Source organism: Mus pahari, chromosome 1, assembly GCF_900095145.1.
Source record: "Mus pahari chromosome 1, PAHARI_EIJ_v1.1, whole genome shotgun sequence".
Classification (NCBI taxonomy): Eukaryota; Metazoa; Chordata; class Mammalia; order Rodentia; family Muridae; genus Mus; species Mus pahari.
The window spans coordinates 117,453,894-117,467,938 of NC_034590.1; the positions used below are offsets into that span (position 1 = coordinate 117,453,894).

Sequence of the window (14,045 nt, forward strand, 5' to 3'; positions counted from 1 at the left end):
CGGGCCAAGAGGCGAATGCAGTACAACCGGCGCTTTGTCAATGTTGTGCCCACCTTTGGCAAGAAGAAGGGCCCCAATGCTAATTCCTAAGTCCTATTGCCACCCTGCCATGCTAATAAAGCCACTGTGCCCAGACTTCTTATGCTTTCTTCATTTGCAAGGTGGTGACTAGAGGCTAGCAAAGTGCCTTGGTCATCAGTCAGCACAAAGGCCAGCTTCAGATTATTACAGTGAATGTGCCTTTTTAGCTCCAGCACTTGGGAGGCTGAGACAAGTAGATCTGAGTTCGTGGGCCACCATAGTCTACATAGTGAGTTCAGGACAGACAGACAGGGATACATGGAGACCTTTTTTCAACCACCCAACCAAATTTAGTGACAAGGCTTTGGTGTTGTAGAGACAGCAATGGAAGACGGAAGGTTTTGAGTAGAAGAGAATCAGTCTTCCCTGAATTTGGAACCAGCTAGCCCAAAGCAGAAGGAGCATGGTGTCCCCCAGCTTTAGAAACTTAAGTATTGCCCAACTTCCTTGGCATCTAACTCTTATCTGGCCTAACTTAATCACTATGACAGAACTGGTTAATGATTCCAACCTCCTCGACCCAACTCTTCTCGTCTGTTTGCATCCTACTGCTTCTTGGAATGCAGCTTAACCATGGAGTAAGGCTGAGTTTGGATACTCCATCCATTTCAACCTCTGATGCTCTGGCCCATTGTAGGTGTTTTTCTATGGTGGGTTGTGGATATGTCCCACTGTCAGGAGGGGGTTAGTACATCTTTCAGGTGTGTTGTAGGGATGGAGCTCAGGTTGTTAGGAATTAGAGGCAAGTACATGATTGGTTTTTATATTAAGACTCAAAAATCTCAAACTGAAGGCCAGTCTGAATTTGAACCTCCAAAGCGCCGGTATTTACTGGTATAAATAAACACCAGGCTTGAGTAGTATTCAAGGCTCAATCAAATGCAGGAGCTCCTATCCCCAACTCAGGCTCTTTGTAGAGAAAAAGTACAAAACTACAAATAAAGCCGGGGATGGTGACTAGCATAGGGGAGTCAGGTGGATCTGCGTTTGAGGTCACTGTGGACTGCATAGTACCAGTGAGCCATACCTGCACAATGACAATCAGCCTATGGCTGGGCTGTAGTGGGATCTCTGCACTCAATCCCAGGCAGGCCACTGAATTTGAGGACAGCTTGGTCTAAAGAATGAGTTCCAGGACAGCCAGGGCTACACAGNGAAACGCTGTCTCAAAAACCAAACATGTCCCTAGAAAGGGACTACATAGGCAGTTGGAGGGCAGCCTGAGCTGCTTGAGACCTTGCCTCAAGAAAAAAACAGCCAGGCGTGGTGGTGCACGCCTTTAATCCTAGCACTTGGGAGGCAGAGGCAGGCGAATTTCTGAGTTCGAGGCCAGCCTGGTCTACAGAGTGAGTTCCAGGACAGTCAGGGCTACACAGAGAAACCCTGTCTCAAAAACAAAAGAAAAAAAAAACAAACAAGGAATCCTTAGAAGATCACAGAGAATCTGTTTACTGAGCCGGGAAGGAAACAAAAGGATAGCTGAGCCGAATTACAGAAGTATGACAAGTGGTATTGGAAAGGTACAGAGTCTACAGGCTTTGCCAGACAACTTTTGGGTTTGTGTTGGTTCACTTTCCATTATGACTGGACACTAGTATTTTTGTTATAGGCATGCCCTACAGATGATCCACTAAGGCAGAACGCTCGACCCATCTGCCCCTCTGTAGACCTCATAATACTCAACAATACAAACTAAATTTCAACACAACTTGAGATTTATTATATCTAAGTATACTAGCTGTCTTCAGACACCCCAGAAGAGGGCATCAGATCGCATTACAGATAGTTGTAAGCCACCAAGTGGTTGCTGGGATTTGAACTCAGGACCTCTGGAAGAGTAGCCAGTGCTCTTAACTGCTAAGCCATCTCTCCAGCCCTCATTATCGTTTAGTTGGTTTTGTTTGTTTGTTTGATTCGAGGTCTCACATAGGCCCAGGCTGGCCTCAATTTGATATGCTTACGTGTTATGTATTTTGACCTCCAGATTTGTTAAACATGCCGGGTTTATTCTTTTTCTTTTTTTTTCTTTTTTGGATTTTTCGAGGCAGGGTTTCTCTGTATAGCCCTGGCTATCCTGGAACTCACTTTGTAGACCAGGCTGGCCCCGAACTCAGAAATCCGTCTGCCTCTGCCTCCCGAGTGCTGGGATTAAAGGCGTGCGCCACCACGCCCGGCTTCATTTATTTTTGTCTGTTGTTGCTATTATTAGTTTTTCAAGACAGAGTTTCTCTGTGTAGCCCTGGCTGTCCTGGAACTCACTCTGTAGACCAGGCTAGCCTCGTAACTCAGAAATCCGCCTGCCTCTGCCTCTCGAATGCTGGGATTAAAGGCGTGCGCCACCACTGCCGGACCTGTTGTTTTTATTTTGTTGGCGTTTTTTTTTTTTTTCAAGATAGGGAGGGCATGACTATGTAGCTCTATCCTGGAACGCACTAACTACACGAACTCACAGAAATTAGCCTACCTTTGCCAACCCAACACTGGGATTAAAAACGTGTGCCGCTGCGCCCTGCTAAGAAGACCCTGGTGTTTTGTTTGTTTGGTGGTGGTTAGTTTTGTTATTTAAAAGGTAGTTTATTTTTGCACAATTTGGTACAACCATAAAGAACAAACTGGGATTAGCAACACAATTTTTCCTAACTCGGTAAGCAAACGTGTTCGGTTAGAAGAGCTTGGACGACTTCTACGCTTGCTCAGAGAAGTATTCGAGACACGAAAGTTACCGAGAAATTTCGGAAAAGTGCGGAAAGGAGGCTACGCCCCCTCCCCCAACACGCACACAAAGGCGGAAATAACCAAAGAAGCGCCGGAAGTGGCGGAGCTGATACCGGACAAGCGGCACCAGTTTCCATGGAGCCCGCCGGGCTCTGCGGCTTCTGCCCGGCCGGGGAAGCGCTGCCTGCGCGCTACACCTGCCCGCGCTGCAACGCTCCCTACTGCTCGCTGCGCTGCTACCGGGCGCACGGCGCCTGCGCCGAAGACTTTTACCGCGACCAAGTGCTGCGAGAGCTCCGTGGCCGAAGCGCTTCGCCCAGCCGTCTGGCGGGCGCGTTACGCCGGCTGCGCGAACAACGCGAGGCCGAGGATGAGCCCGAGGAAGCAGGCCTCGGGTCCGGCGCGCGGCCGGGCGGCCTTTCCGGCCTTTGGGAACGTTTAACGCCAGCCGAGAAGGCGGCGTTCGAGCGGCTGCTGAGCCGTGGCGAAGCCGGACGCCTTCTGCCTCCGTGGCGGCCCTGGTGGTGGGGCCGCGGCACCGGCCCACGGTTGCTGGAGGAGCTGGATCATGCCGGGAGCAGAGATCTTGCGGAACCGGAGCCCGCCCCTGCGAGGACGGCGCTGGGATCCGGGGATGATGCCGCTACCGCAGAGCCACTTGTTGAAGACTCCAGTGCCGCCACACCGCCCGCATTGCCTGCCCGCATCCCAGCACTGGCCAGTCTGAGCCGCAGCCCCGCATCGCCACTGGTGCGCTTCCAGCTGCCCAACGTGCTGTTCGCCTACGCTCATACTCTCGCCCTGTATCATGGAGGGGACGACGACGCGCTACTCTCCGATTTCTGTGCCACTCTGCTCGATGTTTCTGGGGCCCTGGGAGCCCAGCAAGTCTTTGGCTCTACAGAGGAAGCCCTACAGGCCGCAGCCCACGTACTGGAAGCGGGCGAGCACCCACCTGGGCCCCTGGGTACGCGGGGTGCTATGCAAGAAGTTGCCCGCATCCTGCTGGGCGAGGATCCTGTCAGTCAGAAAGGGTACACGCTGACGGCACTGGGGCACCTAGCTCAGACCCTGGGACGAGCCCGGAAGCAGGCTGTGGTTCGTGAAGAGCGAGATCGACTTTATCGGGCTCGGAAGAAGTGCCAGTTTCTGCTGGCTTGGACCAACGAAAACGAGGCTGCCCTCACATCCCTGGCTCTAGACTGTGCCAGAGTCCACCGAGCCCATGCTGTGACAGCTGAGGAGATGGCAACCCTTACTGGAGAGTTAGAACGGCTTTGGGGAGGCCCAGTGCCCCCCAGTCCACGGACTCTCATTGAGGAGCTCCCTGGCTGAACTGGGTATCCATGTCATTAATAAAAGATGTTTCTGGTCTGCCCGAATGTTGGCAGTGCCTTTTCCTTAAAGACGGTGCCCCGTCCTAGGCTTCTCTTGAAGTTACTGTGTAGTTGAGGATGACCCTGGAACTTCTGATCTGTTTCCCACCTTGACAGTGGGAGGTTAACGGGTTAGCCACCTTGCTAATGTACACAGTGCTGAGTAGCCGAGGCGTCTTGTGTGCTACACAAGCACTCTATAACTGAGCTACATCCCCCAGGCCTGAGGTGCCCATTTCTGAGAGTAACCAGTTGTCTCCCCTAGTCAGACTTTTGGACCCACAAACCACTTTTAAGCTTTCCTTAGTCAACTAGTCATCCCCAAGCCTCAAGTCACTGACCCCAGGATAGAAGAAAAACACAGGAAAGGTTGAAAACATTTATTCAATAGGGAAAAATACTTTCCTTCTGGGAGCAGTGTCTCCCTCTTGCTTTCAGCCTCTTCTCCAGGCAGAGTAGAACTGCTTAGGTGGGCCCGCTTCAGTAGACATAGGGTATGATTCGGTAAGGCACACGCCTGCAGTACTCCTGCCAGGCACGGCCGTACTTTCGGAGACACTGCTGCTCATCTCGGGCCTCGCGGTGCACCAGCAATGCAGTGAAGTAGAGGACGTAGAAGTAGGGTAGCAGATGGGATAGCCCTGGGGGGGGGGAGGGGCAGATGGGATAGCCCTGGGGGGAGGAAGGGGCAGATGGGATAGCCCTGGGGGGGAAGAAGGGGCAGATGGGATAGCCCTGGGGGGTAGGGGGAAGGGGCAGGTGGGATAGCCCTGGGGGGAAAGGGGCTGCATGATCAGGCACAGCACACAGCTCTAAAAGCTCTCACACCTGATGGCACACAGGGTACCAGGTCATAGGCCTTGGGTCCACCTCCAGTAACTGATTGATTAGTCTTCCCACCAGGCACACTGACCTACTCCAAAACTCACTCACCACAGGGCAAGGACCAGGCCAGAGCCATGATGAGATCTCCCAGGTAGTTGGGGTGTCGAACCATACCCCACCACCCAGACACCAGCAGCTGCCTCCCGGTGGCCGTCGGGATGGTCTCAAGACCTAGAGAAATACAGCTAATGAAACAGAACCACAGAGCCTGGCTGTTTCATGTCACCCGTAACCGCTAAGAGACCCAGCTTACCAGCCACACTGGGGTCAGAAGGATTCTTTCTGAATGTGTTTTTCTGGGAGTTGGCCCCTCGGAAGATGTAGTAACCAATAGCTGAGGGAAAGTATGAGCAGGTAGTGAGGTAGGAGTCCCAGCCTTTTGCCTAACCTTGAGCAAAGCCTGTCCAAATCCCAGGCTCTGCTCTGATAGCCAGGAGCTGGCTTCCAGCTTCGGAGACGCACCAGAGCCTGGGTTCTACCTGATGGGTACAGGGTAACGCATGGCTGGAGGGGGTGAAGGGCCTCCTACTGACCCTTAAGGAGGCAGATGAGCAAGGCCATGGGCAGCCCCAGAGGCTGTGGATGGTACAACAGGAACTGGGCCTGCAGGCTGTAGGTGAATGGTACCCAGGCTAGGTCTCCAAAGACCAGCATGAAGCCAAAGCCATCATGTATTATGTCCATGGTGGTGAGGACAGACTCCTGCAGGAACATGACCCAGATGCTGTCTTAGTCCAGATGACAGCCTCCAGATCCCCTGCTTGCCTCCCGCTGTCCAATCCAGCCTCACCTCATACCAGAGGGCATCACCCACATACAGCAACTGGAAGCCATTGACCAGCCACATAGCCAGTGAAGGACTCCCCTGAAGCTCCGCCTCCTGCACCAGCAGGGCCAGGTTAATGAAAACCTAAAGTGGGGACAGACAGGGCCACTGTCTGAATGGGAACATCTGAGTACCATAGTACCAACCCCTCCCCCCTTTCAGCTGCCCGTTCCCATGTTGAATGGATCCAGGTCATGTACTCGAGAAATACTGGATTGCAACTCTGCCTTAACTTAAAACTCCTGCCTTTGAATCTGAGCTTTGTCACTTGGGTAGAATATGTCTCTTAACTAAAGCTCACTTCCCCACTGCCATATGAAAACAGGAATAATCAGGGCCCAGCCTTGAGTTCTTGTTTGAAAACTAATATGTTTGTAGAGCTAAGAATTGGCTTATTATGAGCCTAAATTTTGCACCCTCTTTCTCCTCTTCCTTGTTTTCTCTTTCTTTATAAGTCAGCGTTTGGGGCTAGATAAGAGCTCTTAACTGACTGCTCTTCCAAAGGTCCTGAGTTCAAATCCCAGCAACTACATGGTGGCTCACAACCATCCATAACAAGATCTGATGCCCTCTTCTGGAGTAGTGTCTGAAGACAGCTACAGTGTACTTACACTGTAATAAATAAATAAATCTTTTTAAAAAAGAAAGAAAGAGAGCTGAGTATGGTGGTGCATGCCTTTGATCCCAGCACTTGGGAGGCAGAGGCAGACGGATTTCTGAGTTCGAGGCCAGCCTGGTCTACAGAGTGAGTTCCAGGACAGCCAGGGCTACACAGAGAAACCCTNTCTCNNAACTTAAAAAAAAAAAAAAAAAAAGAGGGCTGGAGAGATGGCTCAGTGGATAAGAGCACTGACTGCTTTTCCAAAGGTCATGAGTTCAATTCCCAGCAACCACATGGTGGCTCACAACCCTGTAAAGAGATCTGATGCCCTCTTCTGGTGTATCTGGAAACAGCTACAGTGTACTCATATAAATAAAATAAATCTTAAAAATAAATAAGTTAGGGTTTCTTTGGGTAACCCTTGTTGTCCTGAAACTTTTTCTGTAGAGCAGGCTAGCTTCAAACTCACAGAGATCCACCTGTCTCTGCCAAAGTGCTGGATTAAGGGTTTGCACCACCATTGCCTGGCTTTAGATTTTCATTCTAGTAACTCCAGTGGCCTGAATAGTGTAGCTTCTTCAGTAATACTGATGTGGTATTAAAAGAGAGAGAAAGCCGGGCGTGGTGGCACACACCTTTAATCCCAGCACTCGGGAGGCAGAGGCAGGCGGATTTCTGAGTTCGAGACCAGCCTGGTCTACAAACTGAGTTCCAGGACAATCAGGGCGATACAGAGAAACCCTGTCGAGAGAGAGAGAGAGAGAGAGAGAGAGAGAGAGAGAGAGAGAGAGAGAGAGATTCACTAAGTAGTCTTGGTTGATTTGGAACCATATAGACCAGGCTGGTCTTGAACTCACAGAGATCTGCCTGCCATTGCCTCTGGAGTGCTGGGATTAAAGGCATGTCCTACTATATCCAGCCCTCACAGGAAATTGTAGAAGAAAATTTCATTCCATCCTGTTTTATGAGTGAAAAAATAGCCTTATATTCTGGTACATATGCGGGCAGGCCAGTCTCCAGATTAATGTTGGGACTAGGTCTGGTGGTATTGTAGTAACTGTAACCCTAGTTACTTGATTACCTGAGGGAAGCAGAAGGGACCCTGATTTTTGAGACCAGTCTGGACTGCCCTAGTGAGACCTGTTTCAAAACTAAACCAAATCCAAAATCAGGTTCAGCGGACATGGGCACTCCTGCCTCTGTGTGGGATCTCCTCTACAGTGAAGGCAGGACCTGGCCTGAGCCCCTTTGGAGCTCTCAGGCCACCACCCATGGACCCCATGTATGTGTGATCTTAACACAAGAACAGCTGGTCTGTTGTCAAGGTCACCAATGACAAACAAGGTGCTAAATCTGACTGGAGGCAGCTGCCTGGTCCTTCAAGCTTCTCCTTAGCTGTCCTTGAAGTTGATTTTGTGTTTGGCTGCTACATCCAAAGCTGCATCTGCTTTCCCAACTCGCTGCCTGCTCTGCTCCCCCACACAGCCTGTCATCACTGTCGTATAGATGGAGTTTTGTGGTGCTAGGGTTGGATTCTAGGGCTTTATGTACATAAGCCAAATGTGTGCTCTCTCTCTCTCTCTCTCTCTCTCTCTCTCTCTCTCTCTCTCTCTCTCTCAAGATTTTATATTAAAAACCCTCTTGTTCTATTAAAGCAAAACCATGGGTTCATAGCACAGCAACATATTGGCAAATGCATGAATGAATGATTGCTGCCCACCCAGCAATGCTAGCTCACTCTGCTCTTCTCCTTGCCCAAGAGCAGCAGAACTAAGTCCAGCATGCCCAGCATACCCAGCCGATGAGGCCAGGTCTCAGCTCACAGAAGTATTTGAAGTCAAAGGAACCGAGGCGAGGGTTCAGCTCCCGTCCCAGAAAGAAGTCATACACGGAATTTCCTGGGGAACAACGGAAGGTGAAGGCACACCAGACATGCACCCCACCTACCTCACCCCTACCTCACTGGGACCCTTCTCACCTGAGTTTCCCCCAGGAGCCAGGGCTGAGGCAGGAGCTACCAAAGCCTTCGCATAGAGGAGGAGGCTGAAGATAAAGCTGGTGAGAGTGGTCGCAAAGGCCAAGGGCAGGAGCATTCCAGGGAGTGCCCCCAGGGGCAGCCCCACTGACACCCCCAGCCCCATCAACAGGGCTGTTAGCACCAGAGCCTGGAAGCCTGAACCACAGCACAGAGTGAGCCCTTGGGTGGCTTGCATACTTCCACAGCCCCCCCCCCCCACACACACACACAGTTCTGGGAGAACATTGGCCTGGAGCTGAGCAGCAGCAAAAGAGGTGGAAGCACAGCGAGATTCCCATAAGAGCACAAACATGTCATCAGAGCTAGTCCATAAACCTCCCACTACCCTTGAAACCATCCCCAACCCATGAAACTCCGATTCAGGGAGGAGGAGGGAAAACCCCAGTCACCATTAATAGGGTAGCGCAGGCGACTCTTGTCCTTCAGTTCCAGCCCTTCGGCCACCTGCGGGTACAGGGCAGGTTTTATAAGGGCTGGGGATGACTTCCCTGGGTCCAGCCCTCCCTGCACCCTCCTCCCTGGTGTGTTAAAACAGAGAGCACACCTTCCGTGCAGGCAGCAAATAGAGCGCCACCTGCAGGCCGAGCCAGATGAACAATAGCAGCAGAGCCCGTGGGCTCCACAGCTCCTCCAGTCCAGGCAGATAAGACGGTAGGGCCAGGAGGCGCGCCGGGCCCGAGCGGGCCGCCAGGAGCAGGTGGAACAAGGTGGCAGGCAGCAGGATCAGCATAGCCGCGACGCCTGGGGAGAGGGCCACTGTGTAGCGTCACTGCTCCCCAGAGCTCTCTCAAGTCGTCAGGCGCCTAGAGTCACCTGCCTGCTTAGCAGTTTCCCAGCGCCATACTCCTACCTTTTCATCTTGTTCCTCTGCCCTCTGGCATTCCCAAAGACCATCCTGCTCTCCCAACTGTCTTTCATTACACAAGCTCCCTGCTGTGCAGCTGTCAGCACTGGTCCCTCCTCTTCTGCAGACACCCTGCCACCCGCGCACCGGATCCTTCTGCAAAACTTCCCAAAAGCCTTCTATAGCGCTCATATCCTACCCTGTTCCCGTTAAGTGGCATCAGGTTAGCCTCCACCCCAAACCTTCCCATTTACCCCACGGCCCCCCGAATTCCAGTGGGGCCTGGGAGGCCTCACGAGAAGTCATGATCTCTGCTTTGCCGGGGAACAATAGTTCACAAAAGTCGATCAAGGAAACACAACCCGCCCCATGCCGGGTTTAGCCTCTGCATCAGACACGGTGGTGGAAAAGCTGCTGCGCTTGTTCAGTGATCTTTAAATGGACGCGCCCTCTGCCCACCCTGGGCCCAGCACAGTAGCCAATCAGCTCTGGGAGGCGGGCCCCGTGCTGGCGCCTCATAAGCTTCGGCATTGGAAACCCAACCCCGGCGGGTCCCGCCCCTGCAAGCAAGAGGAAGGAGGAGGACACATAAGTTTATTAGAAGAATCCATGAACCCGCCAGCGGGGAAGGGCCTCTAGGATGAGAATAGGGCACAGGGAGGACAGGACGATAGGGCTACTACGGGACTCGTCGGCAGATTCTAGCCGCGCTCGCAGATGACCTCGACAACACTAGGTTCCATGGGCACTGGGTCGGGACAGCGCAGAGCAGCTGAGGCTACTACTTCGTCCAGCAGCAGGTGCACTAGCTCCTCATCAGCCACAAAGCGCCACAAGTAAAGCTGCAGGAAGTGGCAGTCCACCTGCACCTGCTGCAGCCCAAAGCGCCCAAAGGTGCGCAGGCGCACACACTCCAGTAGTGTCTTCAAGCTGATCTTAATGATGCCAGTCAGCACCGACACCTGCAGGTGGACACACGGATGCAGCTCAGTGACTGCAGGCTTTTGGGAAGGAGCGTACATCCAAATTCTGAGCAGAGGCAGGGGAGAAGAGACAGAAATTTCTAGGGCTCAGGTAAGGAGGGAACAATGCAATGTTGCCACCATAAAAGCGGGGGGCAGGTAAGCCCCGGTGGTCAGATCAGAAATGGGGCCTCATGAATACGATGGGCAGCAGTCACCACTGACTACAAAGTAGAAATGGAGGAAAGAGATCGCTGAGCTTGGGCCGCGGTGGGGCAGAGATCAAGCTATGAGCAGAACCCCTGATGACTAAAGACGAGTTTGGAGAATAGAGTGAGAACAAAGCAGGGTGGAAATGGGCATCCAGATAGACAAGGTGGCTTTGCCCTGGACCTAGAGACAGAGACTACATAAAGTGACCTTTAATTCAGCTCTCTGGATTGATGTGAGCCAACCTCCCCCCTGGGATGTAGATGAGAAGGTACTTCAGACCTTATTGAATTCCACAGGGCTGAACACATCAATCCGTTCAGAGAAGAGCTTCTGAATATTGCTCAGGAGGTTTGTGTCCATTGGAGCACTGGAAGGGAAAGAGAGAGTCAGAGAGCACCCTGCCCACCCTCGCTCTTCTGTCTCTCAGGGAGGCTCCCTCGTAGCCTGACCTGGGTGTGTAGCTAGGTGCATAGCGGCCCTGCTGCCGCGAGCTGCTGTACACAGAGAAGGTCCTTTTGCTTGAGTCACTGCTCTGGGCCTTACGGACACCCTCTTCATACAGGAGCCCCACCTGGTGAAGAAAAGAGGCACTGCAAGGTCAGAGCATGGGTTACTGACAGAAACTTCCCCCCCTCTGCTTGAAGAATCCCAGGTATGGTCACCACTTACACAATCAGGGGAGCAGAACCAAGGCAGGGAAAGACCTAGTCTGAAACCCAATTTTTAGCTCATCCCTGCTTCAGCTTTTTGGGTGACTTTGGGCCTGCACATTCCCATAGGTATGAAATGGGGCTTCTAGTGGCATGACATGGGAACAGCCACACCCCTTTTGTCTTGGTCCTTGGAACCCAGCATGCATTGGGGTTCCAGCAGCCAGCCTGTGGCAGCACCTGGACATCAATAGCTGTAGTGTCCTCCACCACGCGCTTCATGACAGCACGCACATTCCGGGGCTCCAGAGTACTGAGCCAGTCCCGAGTCTCCACACTCTTACGTAGCATCTGGGATATGACCAGGCCTTGCACCTTCACATAGTGAGTCAGCAGCCGTCGTGCTGTCTCTCTGGCCTCTGCACACAGTGTGCTCACAGGTGTAACGGGAGACTGATCCTAAACCACAAAAGCAAAGGACTAAGGTTGCAGGTACTAGAGACAGATCAGAAACCACCACCAATGAAGAGGTGAGCAACCCTAGGGAAACAGAGGCTGAGGTGGGCATGGACCACCAGTCTGGTTCTGGCAACAGAACCTCCTGTGTTGCCAGCATCAGTGCCCTTTCCCCTGTCTTGAGCCACTTCACCTGCACCAGAAACTGTTCATCAGTGAGTGTGAGGATGTAGGAGATGGTGGCTGTCTCATAATCCAGGCAGAGGCGAGAGAGCAACAGGAGCAGGGCAGGCGGCGTGGCACCTCCCTTTTCTCCAGGGCTGTCACAGAAGCTCTGGGCTGTCTGGCACATGGAGCGGATGAAACCCACGATGAGGCCCTCACGGACTCCCTGGCTGCAGAACTCGCCCTGTGAAGGGAAGCCCAGGTCCACTACAGTCCTTTCTCACAGGCTAGAGAGGCTCAGCAAAGTCAGAGCATAGGGCTGTTCCTCCCGCTTTGCCTTACCCTCCTCTACGGGCCAGCCCTGCCCTGCTTCCCTGCCTTGGTGGTAAGGCTGGCAGCCCTGGTACCCTTCTAGCTTTAGCCCGGCTGCATAGCATTTTCTCCTCCAGACTGCCTCCTGAGAATGTGACTCCACACGCAGAGTACTTGAGACAGTACTGTGTGGGGCTGGTGACATGTCCCCAAGTTCCCCAAACACTAGTAAAAGGATGCTGGAGGGCCAGTCGGCAGAACGAATAACCAAAGCCAAAGGACAGACATACCCTGAAGTAGGGCTTATTGGAGAAGGACACCTCCTTGGCGGTGAAGAGATGCACAGAAGCCAAGGATGCCTTGATGTGGCTTAGGATGGAGCTGGCCACATTGGCCAGCAACTCAGCCAGGCTGGGGCCCTCCTTCCCTGCTAGGCGAGGTGCTGCTAGGGCCTGGCGAACATCCGTCAGGGAGCTCAGGAAGGCAGCCTTCAGACCCTGCAGATGATGGCTCAGGCGCTCCCGGGCCACTCGCTCCACAATCTCTGTGGCTGACTCGGAAAGCCCAGCAGCAGCCAGCAAGGCACCAGGTGTTCGCAGGCGCCGGTGGAAGCGATCTAGTGCACGCACCAGCAGCGAGTTGTCACTACCACCCTGCTCCTGTGCCAGCCGCCGCTCAACCAGTGCAAAGTAGCGACCGCCCAGCTCCTGCGCGAAGGCTGCCAGCTTCTCCGCACCAGCAGGGCCCTGAGCGGCAAACAACTCCTGGTAAGCAGCTGCCACCTGGCAGAGGCCACCTACAAAACCATTGCCACCGCGGTCGGTGAACTCTAACACATCAGGCGCTGGAGGGGAGGGCCCCAGCTCGGCCTCCAGGCTGCTCAGTTCTTCCTCTAGCCGTCCCCGCGCATGCGCCAGGAACTCCTCGCACAGCTCCTCAGCGGGCTCACCGAGGGCCAGCAGCAGCTCCACACACTCGGCCTGCTCCGGGGCACCTGAGCAGCCTTCCCTGTAGTGACAGAGATGCAGTGAGGACAGTTTGTGGGCTGCAAGGGAGGAAAAAATGTGAGGGGCGCTCGATGTGACTGGAGAACAATGACCAGGCCCGGAAACCACACCTGAAGCGCTGCCGCAGCTGCTGGGCCAAGCGGGCTGTGATGACCTGGCAGTCATCCTGGATGGCGCGGAAGGAGGGTAGGTGCTGGTACTGCTGCAGCACGGCCCTGGCACGACCCTGGTAGCGCACAGCCTGCCCATAGGCACCCAGCTCCACACACTTGGTGAGGCGCGAAGGCAGCTCAAAAAGAAACTGCAGCTTCCGCAGTAGTGCATGTACCCCTAGGAGACAGGAAGGGCACGTGAGCTGCAGAGCTCAGAGTGGCTGTCTGCAGGGCCTGACCAGCACAGAGCCTACCTGCTAGCTTGGTGATGCGCTCGTGTCGGTCCTGTAGCGTGGCGCTGATGCGTGCGCTGAAGTTGGTGATCACTGCCATGTTGGTGGCCAGCCGGTCCATCTCGTCTTCCATCTTCCGGAAGTCATTCTTCATCTTTCGAATGGTGTCTAGAAGGGCAAGAGCCGAGCGAGGGAAATGGAAATGACTAAGGCGGAGGTGCAGCTCTCACGATACCAGCGATATGACTGAAATGGGCAGGGCCTTGGCATCGGCACACAGGATGTTATTATGTTGGTGCAGCAAGCCCTGCTTACCCGTGTGCCTGGTGTGGAGGGAAGAGGGTGAGACTACTTAAGACTGGAGGGGAAATGTTTTAGTTTTTAAAAGCACATACTTGCTGTCCTGACTCTAAACTTTTTTATTTATTTATTTTGGTTTTTTGAGACAGGGTTTCTCTGTGTAGCCTTGGCTGTCCTGGAACTCACTTTGTAGACCAGGCTGGCCTCGAACTCAGAAATCTGCCTGCCT

The 14,045-nt window shown here is 53.4% G+C and overlaps 4 protein-coding genes across 5 annotated transcripts in view; 2 read left to right on the forward strand and 2 right to left on the reverse strand.

Moving 5' to 3' along the window:
* Fau (FAU ubiquitin like and ribosomal protein S30 fusion) overlaps positions 1 to 90 on the forward strand; it is a 1,884-nt gene extending 1,794 nt beyond the window's left edge. The window contains exon 5 of the mRNA XM_021213814.2: positions 10 to 90. Within this exon, the coding sequence (XP_021069473.1) occupies positions 10 to 90 (81 nt within the window). The remainder of the gene's footprint in view (positions 1 to 9) is intronic.
* Positions 91 to 2,902: 2,812 nt separating this feature from the next.
* Positions 2,903 to 4,178, forward strand: Znhit2 (zinc finger HIT-type containing 2). Its single transcript, XM_021209643.1, has one exon. The coding sequence runs from the start codon at positions 2,932 to 2,934 to the stop codon at positions 4,129 to 4,131; it is 1,200 nt and encodes a 399-aa protein (XP_021065302.1). The 5' UTR covers positions 2,903 to 2,931; the 3' UTR covers positions 4,132 to 4,178.
* A 359-nt stretch (positions 4,179 to 4,537) lies between these two features.
* Tm7sf2 (transmembrane 7 superfamily member 2) lies at positions 4,538 to 9,849 on the reverse strand. Its single transcript, XM_021196931.2, has 10 exons — positions 9,621 to 9,849; positions 9,067 to 9,263; positions 8,912 to 8,966; positions 8,463 to 8,657; positions 8,279 to 8,382; positions 5,848 to 5,967; positions 5,591 to 5,759; positions 5,311 to 5,391; positions 5,106 to 5,228; positions 4,538 to 4,813 (listed from the first exon to the last, which is right to left on the reverse strand). Exons 1-10 carry the CDS (start codon positions 9,670 to 9,672, stop codon positions 4,653 to 4,655), a joined length of 1,257 nt encoding a protein of 418 aa, XP_021052590.1. The 5' UTR covers positions 9,673 to 9,849; the 3' UTR covers positions 4,538 to 4,652.
* A 93-nt stretch (positions 9,850 to 9,942) lies between these two features.
* Vps51 (VPS51 subunit of GARP complex) overlaps positions 9,943 to 14,045 on the reverse strand; it is an 11,272-nt gene continuing 7,169 nt past the window's right edge. For both annotated transcript variants that reach the window (XM_021196926.1, XM_029540218.1), the window contains exons 3-10: positions 13,538 to 13,684; positions 13,242 to 13,461; positions 12,415 to 13,132; positions 11,841 to 12,056; positions 11,432 to 11,650; positions 10,991 to 11,112; positions 10,821 to 10,908; positions 9,943 to 10,328 (exon numbers count right to left, since the gene is read on the reverse strand). In XM_021196926.1, the coding sequence (XP_021052585.1) occupies positions 10,068 to 10,328; positions 10,821 to 10,908; positions 10,991 to 11,112; positions 11,432 to 11,650; positions 11,841 to 12,056; positions 12,415 to 13,132; positions 13,242 to 13,461; positions 13,538 to 13,684 (1,991 nt within the window). In that variant the 3' untranslated portion in view covers positions 9,943 to 10,067. The remainder of the gene's footprint in view (positions 10,329 to 10,820; positions 10,909 to 10,990; positions 11,113 to 11,431; positions 11,651 to 11,840; positions 12,057 to 12,414; positions 13,133 to 13,241; positions 13,462 to 13,537; positions 13,685 to 14,045) is intronic.